This window comes from Canis lupus, chromosome 10 (assembly GCF_003254725.2).
Source record: "Canis lupus dingo isolate Sandy chromosome 10, ASM325472v2, whole genome shotgun sequence".
NCBI classification, from domain to species: Eukaryota; Metazoa; Chordata; class Mammalia; order Carnivora; family Canidae; genus Canis; species Canis lupus.
The window spans coordinates 36,406,448-36,422,684 of NC_064252.1; the positions used below are offsets into that span (position 1 = coordinate 36,406,448).

Here is a 16,237-nt window from a genome sequence, read left to right on the forward strand (position 1 = left end):
GTTGTAAACCTAACACTGTTCTAAAAAATAAGATCTTAAAAGAAAGGAGCCAGGGCAGTACGCAGGGAGCTCTCACCAGAGGGCTGGGGTGGCCGAGCCCACTCAATGAAAGGATGGCGGTGTTGAATGATGGCTCTCTGACATTTCTCCACATCTCCATTGTGCTCAATCATGTCCACAATTTCCTGAATCCATGTAGTCCCTGGAACCCATGTGGAAAGGATGAGAAGGAGAAACCTGTTAGACAATCTGTCCTATGTGTTTGGGGGAGAAAAGGGGATGTGGAGACTAATGATGTTTGGTTCAACCTCCCCTCAGGTCAGGATCCTGTCAGCCATGACAGATGGATGGCCATGTGAGAAAAACCCACGAAGTCTCCATGAAGAGAAAGAGCAGCAGAGGCAAAGCCACATGACATTGTCACCCAAGAGCTGTCCATGACAGAGGACAGCAGGCTGGGTCCCCTAACCCTATCATGCTTGACCCTGGCTAAACCCAGGGACACTAAGCATCCCAAGATCACCTCATCATGGGCCAGTAAAAAGAAGCAGCTTTCCTTGAATGAGTGCACTGTATTGAGGGGGATTTTAACTGATGTGAGCAGCCCTTGCTGACTCCACAGGCTGAAGTCTGATTGTCCCCCTGGTCCCACAATCACCTGATTTAGGGTAGGTACAGATGAGGAGATCATCTGGCTTGGCCTCAAAGTTCTGGATCTGGTTCCAGTTGTCCACAGTGCTAGCCTGCAGGGGGATGCCTGCCACCTCTCTCAGTTGTAGCTGTGCCTCCAATGCTGTGGCCAGGGCCATACTGTCTTGCAATGAGAGGGGAGGTCCCTGTGGGCAGAAGACAGAGGGCACTTTTAAAATAATTGTGGTAAAATACACATAAAATTTACCATTTTAACCATTTTTAAGTACAGTTCAGTGGCATTAAGTACATTCTCATTGTTGTGCAGCCATCACCACCATCCATGTCCAGAACTTTTTCATCTTCCCAAAATGAAACTATGCCATTAAACATGAACTCCCCATTGCCCTTTTACCCCATCCCCTTCCACTTTCAGTCTCTATAGATTGATCTTCTCTAGATCCTGCATATAAATAGAATCACACACTATTTGTCCTATTGTGACTGGTTTATTTCACTCAGCCAAATGCCTCCAGAGTTCATTCATGCTGTAGCAGGGAGGCTGAATAATGTTCCATCATGTGTATATGTGACATTTTGTTTGTCCATTCATCCATGCATGGAACTTGGGTTAATTCTAATTTTTGGCTTTTGTAAATAATGCTGTTATGAACACTGGTAAGCGAGTATTTTTCCAAGATCCTACTTATAATTCTTTGGAATTAGAATTGCTGAATCATATGATAATTTTATGTTTTTGAGAACATTAAATTTTTGAGAAATTGCCATGCTGTTTTCTGCAGTAGCTACACCATTTAACATTCCAGAAAGGCACAAGTGTTCCAATTTTGTCACACCCTTGCCTTGCCAACACTAATTATTTTCTGTTTATTATTTTTATTTATTAAGTATATGTTAAAATTTTTTTAATTTCTATGTTAGCCATCCTAATAGGTATGATATGATGTTTCACTGTGGTTTTGATTTTCATTTCCCTAATTATTAGTGATGTTGAGCATCCTTTCATGTGCCTATTTGTCATTCATATATCTCTTTTGGAGAAATATCCACTTAAATTTTCTGCCCATTTCTTAAGTTTTTTTACTATATTTTTTAAATAAATATTTTAATTTATTTATTTATGAGAGACACAGAGAAAGACAGAGGCATAGGCAGAGGGAGAAGCAGGCTCCCTGCAAGGAACCCAATGTGGGACTTGATCCCAGATCCCCAGGATCACTCCTGAGCCCAAGACAGATGCTCAACCGCTGAGCCACCCAGGAGTCCCAAGTTTTTTTGCTTTAAATGCACAAAATGAGGAAACCAGGAGAAGTGGGCCATACTACTCCAGAATAATTGGCTATTGAGATAGCCATGTGCTGGGCTTAGTGCCTTGTATAAATAACTCATTTTAACTGGTGCATAAAATGAGTGCCAGGACTTTAGAGCTTTTTAGGAAATGTAAATGCCCTGCAATTACTTGTTTTCGTGTCTAGTTCTCCTGGAGCTCAGGGACCTGGTCTAATCCCCTTTGTAGGTTCAGCATGTAGGGGAAGATCCAGGTGGGAAGGAGAGATGGTATTATAGGACAGGGATTTTGGAGATTTTTGCCTCTGGGTCCTGAATTTCTAGGCTTTCCACTGTTAGGTTGATATCTTGGTTATAAATCTCTTTTACCTTTTAGGTTCCTTAAAACATTCTCTGGCTTTAGTTAATCACTTCTGTCTATACAGCAGTAAGTACATCATGATAATAGAAATAAAAAAAAAATCATCAAGTTAAGGATTTCTTCTAAGCCATATTCTTACCTTCAAGTTCCAGCTGAAAATCAGCAGCCCAAAGTTCTGATCAAGGGTCAGTGGGCACATAAAGTACATTCCAAGGAAGCAGGGCAGCATTCCCTGGGTATGGCAATTGCAGAGGCTCAAATTACTACTGTGTCTGAGGCACGTGGGGCCTTCGGGAGGTAAAGTTCCTCTGGGAGCTCTTGGCATCAACACAAGATGGAGCCATTTCTGTGAGAATTGGTACTAAACGGGAACAAGCCCTGTGACCTGGCCTGAGGTGAAAGAAATATAAACAAGGTCAAATGTGGCTTTGACCTCTCTGCAAATCTCAGGTCCCTTGAGTTTATGTGAACTTCAGGGATGTTTGGATGAACACACCGTTCCTTCCTCTGAGCTCACTGCCTAGCGTCTGTGCATGCCTGTCAGTAACTGAGCCTGGTGGCTGAACCTGGCTTTGACGCTGCTGCAGCTCCTCTGGTGCTACAGAGAGTCTAAAACACTTGGACCTGTGGGAAAATGGAACTTGGCTTCAGGAACAGATGCATCCAGCTCCAAATAGACTCTTGCTCCCTTAGTGTTCTCCTTCCTTTGCTTGGCTTCTTAGTCTGACTCACTTTCAGCATGAGGGTGACTGTTCCTGTCTCCAACTAATGTTTTAAGATTAAAAACAGCAATGTTAATGAAAACACCTTGCCTACTACATAGTAAATGCTTAATTTTTTAAAAAGATTTTATTTATTTTATTTATTTATTCATAGAGATTGTATTTATTTATTGAGAGAGAGAGAGAGAGAGAGAGAGAGAGAAAAGCAGAGACACAGGCAGAGGGAGAAGCAGGCTCCATGCAGGGAGCCCGACGTGGGACTTGATTCCGGGTCTCCAGGATCAGGCCCTGGGCTGCAGGCGGCGCTAAACCGCTGCGCCCCAGGGGCAAATGCTTTAAAATGCCTTCTTCCCAAAGTGTATTCAGTCAAACCTGAATGCATAGAGAACGGAAATCTAGAGTCCAGCTATGTGTGTATTTATTTCTACCGTGCCTTATCCTAGAGGGCATACTTCCATGGAGGCTGAGTATATTCCCTAATGGCCTTGGCTACCTGAAAATTAGAATCCATCCCTGTGGTAAATAATCTCTGAACCGCTACAGTCCTGCTGACTCCCAATCTTATTTGTGACCTAGTATTTTTCTTCCTGGAATTTAAACCCTGGTCACCCCTCCTGCCAATGTCTTCTTGTCTCCTTTGACTCTGAACCTCCGGATGCTTCTTCATTGACACCTCTTCCTTGTTTTCCAAAGTTTTTTTTTTTTTTTTCTTTCTATAATCTCGATCCATTTTTCTTCGTTCTGCTCTCTTCTCTTTGACAACCTCACTTACTCCAGTGCTGTTAACTCTTGGAACCTTGGCTGACTCATAAGTTCTCAGCATTAACTCACATTAACTGTTTAACTGACAAAACCATAATTTCCAACCACTTGCTAAGTAAGGTTCTGCCAAAATCAGAGCGACCCTGCGCCGCGTGTTTTGCCTGTCACGAGCTGTCTTCTGGTCATGGTAGCACCAGCATACACATCTGAAACATCATCTTGGACTAAGGATGGGGAAGGCCCTCTACTTAACAATATCGGTTATTCATCTAACATATAGTTACGGAATGCAACTGTAAGCAGTGAATAAACCTGTGGTTCTTTCAATCAAAGAATTTCCAGTTAGAAACTGCTCCGCATGTTGGCTTCTTCCACGTCCCCCTCAGATGAAGTATGATATTGCAGAACTTTCTAGCAGATCTGTTCACCTCTGACCTCTTCTTGTTTGGTTTCTCATGCACTTAGCATATAAATTAAGTTTTATGAGTTCAGATCAAGTTATCCCTTGGTTGTTTATGGCCCCAAATCTGAATGCTTTTAACTGAAACGACGTCATATCAAGTTTTACTATAAGAGCACATGAATTAAGGCAGTGTGGTACTTGTGCAAGGACAAATAGTCCAATGAGACAGAAGAGAGAATCCACAAACAGACCCACACAGAGACAGCTACTGGGTTTATGAAGAAGGTGTCACTGCAAAGGAGAAGAGGAAAGCACAATCTTTCCAATAAATAGTGCTTGAAATTGTATATCCATCTGGAAGAAGCTGAATTCTCACCTCATCATATGCCATACCTGAAAACCAATTCTAGGCAGATGGTAGATCTAAATGTGAGAAGTAAAACAATAAAGCTTTTAGAAGGACATGAAAGGATATTTCTATGATCTTTGGAAAAGCCAACCTTTATTAAATAGACTAAAACAAACATCTACCATAAGGAAAACAATCACGAAATTGGATTAAATTAAAGTGAAGAACTATGTTCATCAAAAACACCTTAAGAGAATAAAAAGGCAATCTACAAAGTAGGAGAAAGTATTTCTCAAAAGAGTCATATCCAGGTTATACACAGAACTCCTTCAAATCCGTGAGGAAAAGACTAACATCCCAAGAGATAAATGGGCTAAAGACTTGAAAGGGTACTTCACAAATATGACATGGCCAAGAAATACATGAAAAGATACTAACATCATTAATTACCAGAGAATAGATCAAATCAATAAATTAAATAAAAAATTAAACCCCCAATACAACTATCCAACCACTAGAATGTGTAAGAGTGAAAAGACAGGATTTGTCAAGTTTTGGGAATGATGAGTAACTAGGATACAATGACAGTTGCCTTTTCTTTTCTTTGTTCTTTTCTGTATTTTCCCAATTTTCAACTGATATGATGCTTTTCTGTAATCAGAATATAATGATATTTTTCTCCAGAGAATAGTCTTTTTTTTTTTTTTAATTTTTAAAATGCTCCTCAGCTCTGCATCTCAACTGAGGGATCTATGTAAACAAATCTGGTGGGTTTACTCTGGTTCTTCAGAGTGCTTGGGGTAATTTCATAGAAACAGATTGTGGAGGGTAAACTGAAGGACGGAATTTTTGACTTCTGAAGGAAGAACTTCAGGAACATGTTGTGGGTTCGTGCCTCACAACAGGTAGAGTGTGGATGACTTCCACGGTGGTGGGGAATTGTACCTCTGAGTCTAATTGAATGGAATCAGTGACAGGGTCTTGGTCACTGCTGCTGTTTCTCGGGCCTCAGTTCTTCTACGAATTCCTATTCTGATATATTTCTTTCCAGAAATTGTGATAGTCATTAAACTTTATAGTTGTATAGGTACACGGCAGACTTACCTAGGATGATATTTTATTTCTATGTACATCTCCATGATGTGGATGTCAGCCAATGAGAGTAGTATTGTTTTTTTTGTTTTGTTTTGATGTTATAGTATAGTTCTTTAATGTGTTTATGTTCTGATGAACAAACTTCAATAAACCACCTTAGATCATTGCTAGCATCTTCCTTTCTTTTTATTTTATTTTATTTTTTATTTTTTTAAATTTATTTTTTATTGGTGTTCAATTTACTAACATACAGAATAACCCCAGTGCCCGTCACCCATTCACTCCCACCCCCCGCCCTCCTCCCCTTCTACCACCCCTAGTTCGTTTCCCAGAGTTAGCAGTCTTTACGTTCTGTCTCCCTTTCTGATATTTCCCACCCATTTCTTCTCCCTTCCCTTCTATTCCCTTTCACTATTACTTATATTCCCCAAATGAATGAGAACATATAATGTTTGTCCTTCTCCGACTGACTTACTTCACTCAGCATAATACCCTCCAGTTCCATCCACGTTGAAGCAAATGGTGGGTATTTGTCATTTCTAATAGCTGAGTAATATTCCATTGTATACATAAACCACATCTTCTTTATCCATTCATCTTTCGTTGGACACCGAGGCTCCTTCCACAGTTTGGCTATTGTGGCCATTGCTGCTATAAACATCGGGGTGCAGGTGTCCCGGCATTTCATTGCATCTGTATCTTTGGGGTAAATCCCCAACAGTGCAATTGCTGGGTCGTAGGGCAGGTATATTTTTAACTGTTTGAGGAACCTCCACACAGTTTTCCAGATTGGCTGCACCAGTTCACATTCCCACCAACAGTGTAAGAGGGTTCCCTTTTCTCCGCATCCTCTCCAACATTTGTTGTTTCCTGCCTTGTTAATTTGCCCCATTCTCACTGGTGTGAGGTGGTATCTCATTGTGGTTTTGATTTGTATTTCCCTGATGGCAAGTGATGCAGAGCATTTTCTCATATGCATGTTGGCCATGTCTATGTCTTCCTCTGTGAGATTTCTGTTCATGTCTTTTGCCCATTTCATGATTAGATTGTTTGTTTCTTTGGTGTTGAGTTTAATAAGTTCTTTACAGATCTTGGAAACTAGCCCTTTATCTGATATGTCATTTGCAAATATCTTCTCCCATTCTGTAGGTTGTCTTAGAGTTTTGTTGACTGTATCCTTTGCTGTGCAGAAGCTTCTTATCTTGATGAAGTCCCAATAGTTCATTTTTGCTTTTGTTTCTTTTGCCTTCGTGGATGTATCTTGCAAGAAGTTGCTGTGGCCGAGTTCAAAAAGGGTGTTGCCTGTGTTCTTCTCTAGGATTTTGATGGAATCTTGTCTCACATTTAGATCTTTCATCCATTTTGAGTTTATCTTTGTGTATGGTGAAAGAGAGTGGTCTAGTTTCATTCTTCTGCATGTGGATGTCCAATTTTCCCAGCACCATTTACTGAAGAGACTGTCTTTTTTTCCAGTGGATAGTCTTTCCTCCTTTGTCGAATATTAGTTGACCATAAAGTTCAGGGTCCACTTCTGGGTTCTCTATTCTGTTCCACTGATCTATGTGTCTGTTTTTGTGCCAGTACCACACTGTCTTGATGACCACAGCTTTGTAGTACAACCTGAAATCTGGCATTGTGATGCCCCCAGATATGGTTTTCTTTTTAAAATTCCCCTGGCTATTCGGGGTCTTTTCTGATTCCATACAAATCTTAAAATAATTTGTTCTAACTCTCTGAAGAAAGTCCATGGTATTTTGATAGGGATTGCATTAAACGTGTATATTGCCCTGGGTAACATTGACATTTTCACAATATTAATTCTGCCAATCCATGAGCATGGAATATTTTTCCATCTCTTTGTGTCTTCCTCAATTTCTTTCAGAAGTGTTCTATAGTTTTGAGGGTATAGATCCTTTACCTCTTTGGTTAGGTTTATTCCTAGGTATCTTATGCTTTTGGGTGCAATTGTAAATGGGATTGACTCCTTAATTTCTCTTTCTTCCGTCTTATTGTTAGTGTATAGAAATGCCACTGACTTCTGGGCATTGATTTTGTATCCTGCCACGCTACCAAATTGCTGTATGAGTTCTAGCAATCTTGGGGTGGAGACTTTTGGTTTTTTTATGTAGAGTATCATGTCATCGGCGAAGAGGGAGAGTTTGACTTCTTCTTTGCCAATTTGAATGCCTTTAATGTCTTTTTGTTGTCTGATTGCTGAGGCTAGGACTTCCAGTACTATGTTGAATAGCAGTGGTGAGAGTGGACATCCCTTCTTGTTCCTGATCTTAGGGGAAAGGCTCCCAGTGCTTCCCCATTGAGAATGATATTTGCTGTGGGCTTTTCATAGATGGCTTTTAAGATGTCGAGGAGTGTTCCCTCTATCCCTACACTCTGAAGAGTTTTGATCAGAAATGGATGCTGTATTTTGTCAAATGCTTTCTCTGCATCTAATGAGAGGATCATATGGTTCTTGGTTTTTCTCTTGCTGATATGATGAATCACATTGATTGTTTTACGGGTGTTGAACCAGCCTTGTGTCCCAGGGATAAATCCTACTTGGTCATGGTGAATAATTTTCTTAATGTATTGTTGGATCCTATTGGCCAGTATCTTGTTGAGAATTTTTGCATCCATGTTCATCAGGGATATTGGTTTGTAATTCTCCTTTTTGGTGGGGTCTTTGTCTGGTTTTGGAATTAAGGTGATGCTGGCCTCATAGAATGAATTTGGAAGTACTCCATCTCTTTCTATCTTTCCAAACAGCTTTAGGAGAATAGGTATGGTTTCTTCTATAAACGTTTGATAAAATTCCCCTGGGAAGCCATCTGGCCCTGGACTCTTGTGTCTTGGGAGGTTTTTGATGACTGCTTCAATTTCCTCCCTGGTTATTGGCCTGTTAAGGTTTTCTATTTCTTCCTGTTCCAGTTTTGGTAGTTTGTGGCTTTCCAGGAATGCGTCCATTTCTTCTAGATTGCCTAATTTATTGGCGTAAAGCTGTTCATAATATGTTTTTAAAATCATTTGTATTTCCTTGGTGTTGGTAGTGATCTCTCCTTTCTCATTCATGATTTTATTAATTTGAGTCTTCTCTCTCTTCTTTTTAATAAGGCTGGCTAATGGTTTATCTATCTTATTAATTCTTTCAAAGAACCAACTCCTGGTTCTGTTGATCTGTTCCACAGTTCTTCTGGTCTCGATTTCGTTGAGTTCTGCTCGAATCTTTATTAACTCCCTTCTTCTCTTGGGTGTAGGATCTATTTGCTGTTTTTTCTCTAGCTCCTTTATGTGTAAGGTTAGCTTTTGTATTTGAGTTCTTTCCAGTTTTTGAATGGATGCTTGTATTGCCATGTATTTCCCCCTTAGGACTGCTTTTGCTGCATCCCAAAGATTTTGAACGGTTGTATCTTCATTCTCATTAGTTTCCATGAATGTTTTTAATTCTTCCTTATTTTCCTGGTTGACCCTTTCATCTTTTAGCAGGATGGTCCTTAACCTCCTTGAGGTCCTTCCAAACTTCTTGTTGTGATTTAGTTCTAATTTCAAGGCATTATGGTCTGAGAATATGCAGGGGACGATCCCAATCTTTTGGTGTCGGTTCAGACCCGATTTGTGACCCAATATGTGGTCTATTCTGGAGAAAGTTCCATGTGCACTTGAGAAGAATGTGTATTCAGTTGAGTTTGGATGTAAAGTTCTGTAGATATCTGTGAAATCCATCTGGTCCAGTGTATCATTTAAAGCTCTCGTTTCTTTGGAGATGTTGTGCTTAGAAGACCTATCGAGTATAGAAAGAGCTAGATTGAAGTCACCAAGTATAAGTGTATTATTATCTAAGTATTTCTTCACTTTGGTTAATAATTGATTTATATATTTGGCAGCTCCCACATTTGGGGCATATATATTGAGGATTGTTAAGTCCTCTTGTTGAATAGATCCTTTAAGTATGATATAGTGTCCCTCTTCATCTCTCACTACAGTCTTCGGGGTAAATTTTAGTTTATCTGATATAAGGATGGCTACCCCTGCTTTCCTTTGAGGACCATTCGAATGGTAAATGGTTCTCCAACCTTTTATTTTCAGGCTGTAGGTGTCCTTCTGTCTAAAATGAGTCTCTTGTAGACAGCAAATAGATGGGTCCTGCTTTTTTATCCAGTCTGAAACCCTGCGTCTTTTGATGGGGTCATTAAACCCGTTCACATTCAGAGTTACTATTGAGAGATATGAGTTTAGTGTCATCATGGTATCTATTCAGTCCTTGTTTTTGTGTAATGTTCCACTGAACTTCTTCTTAAAGGGGAATTTTAAGAGTCCCCCTTAAAATTTCTTGCAGAGCTGGTTTGGAGGTCACATATTCTTTTAGTTGCTGCCTGTCTTGGAAGCTCTTTATCTCTCCTTCCATTTTGAATGAGAGCCTTGCTGGATAAAGTATTCTTGGTTGCATGTTCTTCTCATTTAGGACCCTGAATATATCCTGCCAGCCCTTTCTGGCCTGCCAGGTCTCTGTGGAGAGGTCTGCTGTTACCCTAATACTCCTCCCCATAAAAGTCAGGGATTTCTTGTCTCTTGCTGCCTTAAGGATCTTCTCTTTATCTTTGGAATTTGCAAGCTTCACTATTAAATGTCGAGGTGTTGAACGGTTTTTATTGATTTTAGGGGGGAATCTCTCTATTTCCTGGATCTGAATGCCTGTTTCCCTTCCCAGATTAGGAAAGTTTTCAGCTAGAATTTGTTCAAATACATATTCTGGCCCTCTGTCCCTTTCGGCACCCTCGGGAACACCAATTAAATGTAGGTTTTTCTTCCTCAGGCTGTCGTTTATTTCCCTTAATCTATCCTTATGGTCTTTTAATTGTTTGTCTCTTTTTTCCTCAGTTTCCCTCTTTGCTATCAACTTGTCTTCTATGTCACTCACTTGTTCTTCCACCTCATTAACCCTCGTCGTTAGGACTTCTAGTTTGGATTGCATCTCATTCTATTGATTTTTAATTTCTGTCTGATTAGCTCTAAATTCTGCAGTCATGAAGTCTCTTGAGTCCTTTATGCTTTTTTCTAGAGCCACCAGTAGCTGTATAACAGTGCTTCTGAATTGGCTTTCTGACATTGAATTGTAATCCAGATTTTGTAACTCTGTGGGAGAGAGGACTGTTTCTGATTCTTTCTTTTGAGGTGAGGTTTTCCTTCTAGTCATTTTGCTCAGTGCAGAGTGGCCAAAAGCAAGTTGTATTGGGAAAAGGAGAAAAAGAGAGGAGAGAAAGAAGGAAAGAAAAGAGAAAGAGAAAAAAAGGAAGAAAAAAAACGAAAAAAAAGAAGAAAAAGAGAAAGAAAAAGAAAGAAAGGAGAAAAAAGGGGGGTGGGGGAAGGAAACAAATCAAAAAGCAAAAAAAAAAAAAAGAACCACGGGGGAGTATCTTCTGATTCTGTGTACTTTAAGTCCCTTGACTTCTCCTGGAACTTGTCCGTCTAGCTGGTCTTCTGGGGGAGGGGCCTGTTGTGCTGATTTTCAGGTGTTAGCACTTGGGGGGGCTGCTGTGCCCCTGCCTGGTGCAGGGCTCAGTCGGGGTTGTTTACCCCGTGAGGCCCCAGGAGGAACAGCCCCAATGGTGGGGCCAGCCCTGGAGCCCTGGATTCAGCCCCCGCAGGAACTCCGGAGCTCTCCGTCTGCAGGGCCTGGAGGCTCCGGGGCGGGGCCGCTGATCTGCTCAGCTCGGGGCAGGAGCGTCCTCGCTGTCCTGGGCCCTCCCGGCCTCTGCCTGTCCCGGGGGGAGGCCGGATCCTGGGCTGTGTCCCGGCGCCCTGTGCCCCGGGGGCCTGCGCTGTTGGATTCGAGCTCCCGCCCCGCAGCCCCCTCCGCGGAGCCGCCCCCGAGCCCCCCGAGCTGCTCCGGGTCCCGCCGTGCGCGCTGCAGCCCTTAGGGAGCTCGGCGCACTCTCCCGGGGCGCAGGTGTCTGTTAGTGTCCCGGGGAGCCCGAGGGCATCCTCGCCCTCCTGGGTCCTGCTCCAACTCCCTGCGAGCCCCTTTCCGCCCGGGAAGGTCGGTGCAGCTCCTGCGTCTCCGGGACGGGGCTCTCCTGTCCTGGGGACACTCGCCCGGCCTCAGCCCGGCTCCTCGCGGGGCCCCTCCCCCTTGGAGGCCTTTGTTTCTTTATTTCTTTTTTCCCCGTCTTCCTACCTTGATAGAAGCGCAAACTCTTCTCACTGTAGCATTCCAGGTGTTCTCTCTTTAATTCTCAGGCCGAATTCATAGATTTTCAAGATAATTTGAAGGTTTTCTAGTAATTTGGTGGAGACAGGTGATTTGGGGACCCTACTCTTCCGCCATCTTGCCCCTTCTCCCCTTTCTTTAAATTAAAATATTTTTATGGCATTTCATGATGATGGCACAATAATATATCATATAATTGGCACCATTCTAAGAACCTCACATTTTTAAAACTTAAAAAAATATTCTATTTATTCATTTGAGAGAGAGAGAGAGAGAGAGAGAGAGAGAGAACAAGTAGGAGGGAGCAGCAGGCAGAGGGAGAGGGAGAAGCAGCCTCCCCATGGAGCAGAGAGCCCAGTGTGGGGAACATGACCTGAGCCGAAGGCAGACATTTAACCAACTGTGCCACTCAGGTACCCCTCAGATTTTTAACTATTTAATTTAGACCTTTAAATTAATGTGAGGTGGCTGCTACTACTGTTGTCACAGCACAATGACACTGAGGGACTTGAGGAGTAAATACCCTACTCTGGATCACAGCAACAGAGCCACAATTTGAACCCTAGCAGGATGCATCCCTAGTGCAGGCTTTTAAACACCAGTACAGCATGTTTTAAGTCCAACTTCTATAGCTTTGTTTTCTGGTGATTGTAAAGTAGCACTGGTACAACATGAGGAATATTTCAGATTGGGTCACTTTTTTTTGAGGTCAGAGCTCCAGCCTCAATATCTGGACACAAAGGGCCACAGATACTTTCTCAAAGAACAGCCTACTCCTGAGTCCCTTCCCCATATGTTCTCTGGGTCACATCTCTAAATCACTTATAATTCATCTTCTCCTTCAAAGGAATTGTTTGCTCATCTTTGTAGTCTTATACATTAAGTGTAAAGGATACTTTGATATTTCAGAGTGTGGAGCAATATCACTGTTTAAAAACTTTTCTTTTCCAGAGGAACTGAAGAATATTTTTCTAAAAAAGACCTACAAATGGCCAACAAGTACATGAAAAGATGCTCAACATCACTAATCATCAGGGGAATACAAATCAAAATCATAATAAGATGTTACCTCATACCTGTTAGAATGGCTATTATCAAACAGAGAAGAAATAGCAAGTGCTGGCAAGTATGTTAAAAAAAAGGAACTTGTGTACTGTTGGTGTGAATGTAAATTGGCGCAGCCACTGTGGAAGACAATATAGTTTCCTCAAAACATTAAAAATAGAACTACCTTATGATTTAGTAATTCCACTTCTGGGTATATATCCAAATAAAATGAAAAAAGAATATTGAAGAGACATCTCTATTCCATGTTTTTTTGTAGCATTATTCACAATAGCCATGACCTGGAAATGACCAAAGTGTCCATCAACAGATGAATGGATAAAGAAGAAGGGACACACACATACACACACACACTGAAATATTATTCAGTTATGAGAAAGAAGGAAACACTGCCATTTGTGACAACATGGAATGACCTTCAGCACGTTATGCTAACTGAAATAAGTCAGATAAAGACAACTCCTGCATGATTTCACATATATGTGAAATCTAAAAAACCGAACTATTAGAGAGCAGAATGGTGATTACCAAGGTCTGGAGGGTAGAGAAAATGTCAAGGGGTATAAACTTCCAAATGTAAGATGAATAATTTCTGGGTATCTAATGTACAGCACTGTGAGTATAGTTAACAATAATGTATTATGAATTTGAAAGTTGTTAAAAGAGAGTACACCTTAAATTTTCTCTCCTCCAAAACATGAGGAATATTTCAGATTGGGTCACTTTTTTAGTTATGTAGTTATGTCACATAATGGAGGTGTTAGCTAATGCTATGGTGGTAATCATTTTGAAACATGTAAGTGTATGTAGTGTGTTGACACTATATGCCTTGCACTTACATAAAGTAATATGTCAAGTATATGTCAATAAAGGTGGGAAGTAATTAAATAAAAAAGAAGTAAAAAACCGTTTCTCTTAGGAGTCAAGTGCACCTGAACTTTACTTTTGTTTTTCAAGTGGCTAACAATCTAACCCCCTTTCAAAATTAATAACATATTTCATTTTCAATATTTTAATCCATTTCATTTAAAAGACTAATAGAAGAGCTGCAAATACAATCTCTCTCCGTTTTTATAATTACTTACAGTTGGTGTTTAAAGGCAAGTGGTATATCTTCAGGCAAGGAAGTCGGGGACCAGATCTAGATATTCCTTAGAGACTTTTACCAGGCTTCACCTTTAGGCTGTTTGAGCAACTTGATCCAGGATAAAATGGCAACATGGAGGTCCATTCACCACTGATCCCACTATGGAGGCATGTGGCTACATTTTTGGCAATCGTGTAGCCTGTAGGGTTGCAATTCATTTGTCACCCTGTTTAGGGCCCTAATCAAAAAGTTTACTTTTGATAGCATTGAACACACCTAGGTATACAGAGTCAGGGTTGGGTTTCTGTTCAAAGTGCAACACAAGGTGAATTAATTCCTAACTGTGGAAGGAAATGACTGAATGAACATTCTTCCATGAAAATCAGACCACAGTGAGAGGACAGAGCACTCTCTCAAACTTGAATTACCATATGATCCAGCAATTCTACTAGTGTGTATTTATCCCAAGGAAACAAAACACTAACTCAAAAAGATATATAGACATTCATGTACACTGATTTTTGTATCATTATTTAAAATATTCAAGAGCGTTCATTGGTGGATGAATGGATAGAGAAAATGTGATTTACATATACACACTGGAAAATTATTCAGACATAGAAAAGGGAAATATTGCCATTTGTGACAACATGGATGGACCTTGAGGCTATTATGCTAAGTGAAACAAAACAGAGAAATACAAATACTATATCTTCCTTATATGTGGAATCTTTTAAAAAAAGTCTTTATTTATTTATTTATGAGAGACACAGAGAGAGAGGCAGAGACATAAGCAGAGGGAGAAGCAGGCTTCCCATGGGGAGCCTGATGTGGGACTTGATCCCCGGACTTGGGATAACACCCTGAGCCGAAGGCAGATGCTCAACCACTGAGCCACCCAAGTATCCCGATGTGGAATCTTAAAAAAAAGAAAAAAGAGAACTCAACAAATTCAACCCACAGATAGAACAAACTAGTGGTTGTCAGAGGTGGAGCATGTGAGATGGGCAAAATGGGTGAAGGTGGAAGTGGTCAAAAAACACAAACTTCTAGTTATAAAATAAGTAAGTCCTAGAATGTAATATACAGCATGGTGACTGTAGTTAATAATACTGTACTGCGGGGATCCCCGGGTGGCGCAGCGGTTTGGCGCTTGCCTTTGGCCCAGGGCGCGATCCTGGAGACACGGGATCGAATCCCACGTCGGGCTCCCGGTGCATGGAGCCTGCTTCTCCCTCTGCCTCTCTCTCTCTCTCTCTCTCTCTCTCTGTGTGACTATCATAAGTAAAAAAAATAATAATAATAATACTGTACTGCATATTTGAAAGTTGCTAAGAAAGTAGATCTTAAAAATTCTCAACACAAGAAACAATTTATAATTATGTGTGGTAATGGATATTAACTAGCTTTATTGTGGTGATTATTTCACAATACTATGGAATCATGTTGTACACCTGATACTAATACAATGTTGTACATCAATTATGTCTCAATTAAAACAACCAACCAAACAAACAAAAGGGCCTGTGTCCTTGTCTCAGAAGAAGTGGAAGTGGTGTTGGGCCATGCTTTCCATTGTATAGCCCTAGGCAGAGATGAACAGAGGTTCAAGCAGAGGGTGACCACCAGTGGGAGAGACATAACACAGAATTCTGGGGGGTCTGTGTCCAGGACAAGCATACACTGCTTGTTTCTCCCCCATCAAATCCACTCTCTGAGGAGGAATATAACATATCGATCTTTTTCATTTCTTTTGGGTGTATACATAAAATTGTATACATGGGGAGGGGATAATACTAAACATTCAAATAAGATAAGTGTTTAAAAACAATAAAATAATTTTAAAAATTTCAAGTATTTCCTTAAGAGAATTCAGCACTACAAGCTACATGCACTTTCTTTTTTCTTTTTTTTTTTTGCATGCACTTTCTGAGTTGTTCATATCATTGAGGCAGCTTTTCTTCTTTTAAAACATCAGGAAATGCATTATGACATATAAATAGATGCAACTGCCCTTAAGATTTCAATCTTATGGGTTTTCTTTAAATTAAAACTCAAAAAAAAAATTAAAACTCACACAAAATAAATAAATAAATAAATTAAAACTCACAAAGTGCATAATTAATGTTTATCAAAAAGACCCTATTAAATTTGTTACTCTAGCAAGAGGTTTCCACGCTTAATACTTAGTGGCTTATTTGACCGAATTAGGTCTTTTCAGGGGGAAAAAAAGATAAGCCACCACAAAACATT

The 16,237-nt window shown here is 40.6% G+C and overlaps 1 protein-coding gene across 2 annotated transcripts in view; it reads right to left on the reverse strand.

The window, feature by feature from the left end:
* The window catches only part of SULT1C2 (sulfotransferase family 1C member 2), a 29,182-nt gene extending 14,980 nt beyond the window's left edge, over nucleotides 1–14,202 (reverse strand). The window contains exons 1-3 of one of the 2 annotated variants that reach the window (XM_025462754.3): nucleotides 13,983–14,202; nucleotides 659–836; nucleotides 77–202 (exon numbers count right to left, since the gene is read on the reverse strand). In XM_025462754.3, the coding sequence (XP_025318539.1) occupies nucleotides 77–202; nucleotides 659–809 (277 nt within the window). In that variant the 5' untranslated portion in view covers nucleotides 810–836; nucleotides 13,983–14,202. Of the gene's footprint in view, nucleotides 1–76; nucleotides 203–658; nucleotides 837–2,438; nucleotides 2,638–13,982 lie in introns of those variants that run through there. The other variant, XM_049115380.1, reaches the window with a different exon arrangement.
* Nucleotides 14,203–16,237: the final 2,035 nt, after the last annotated feature.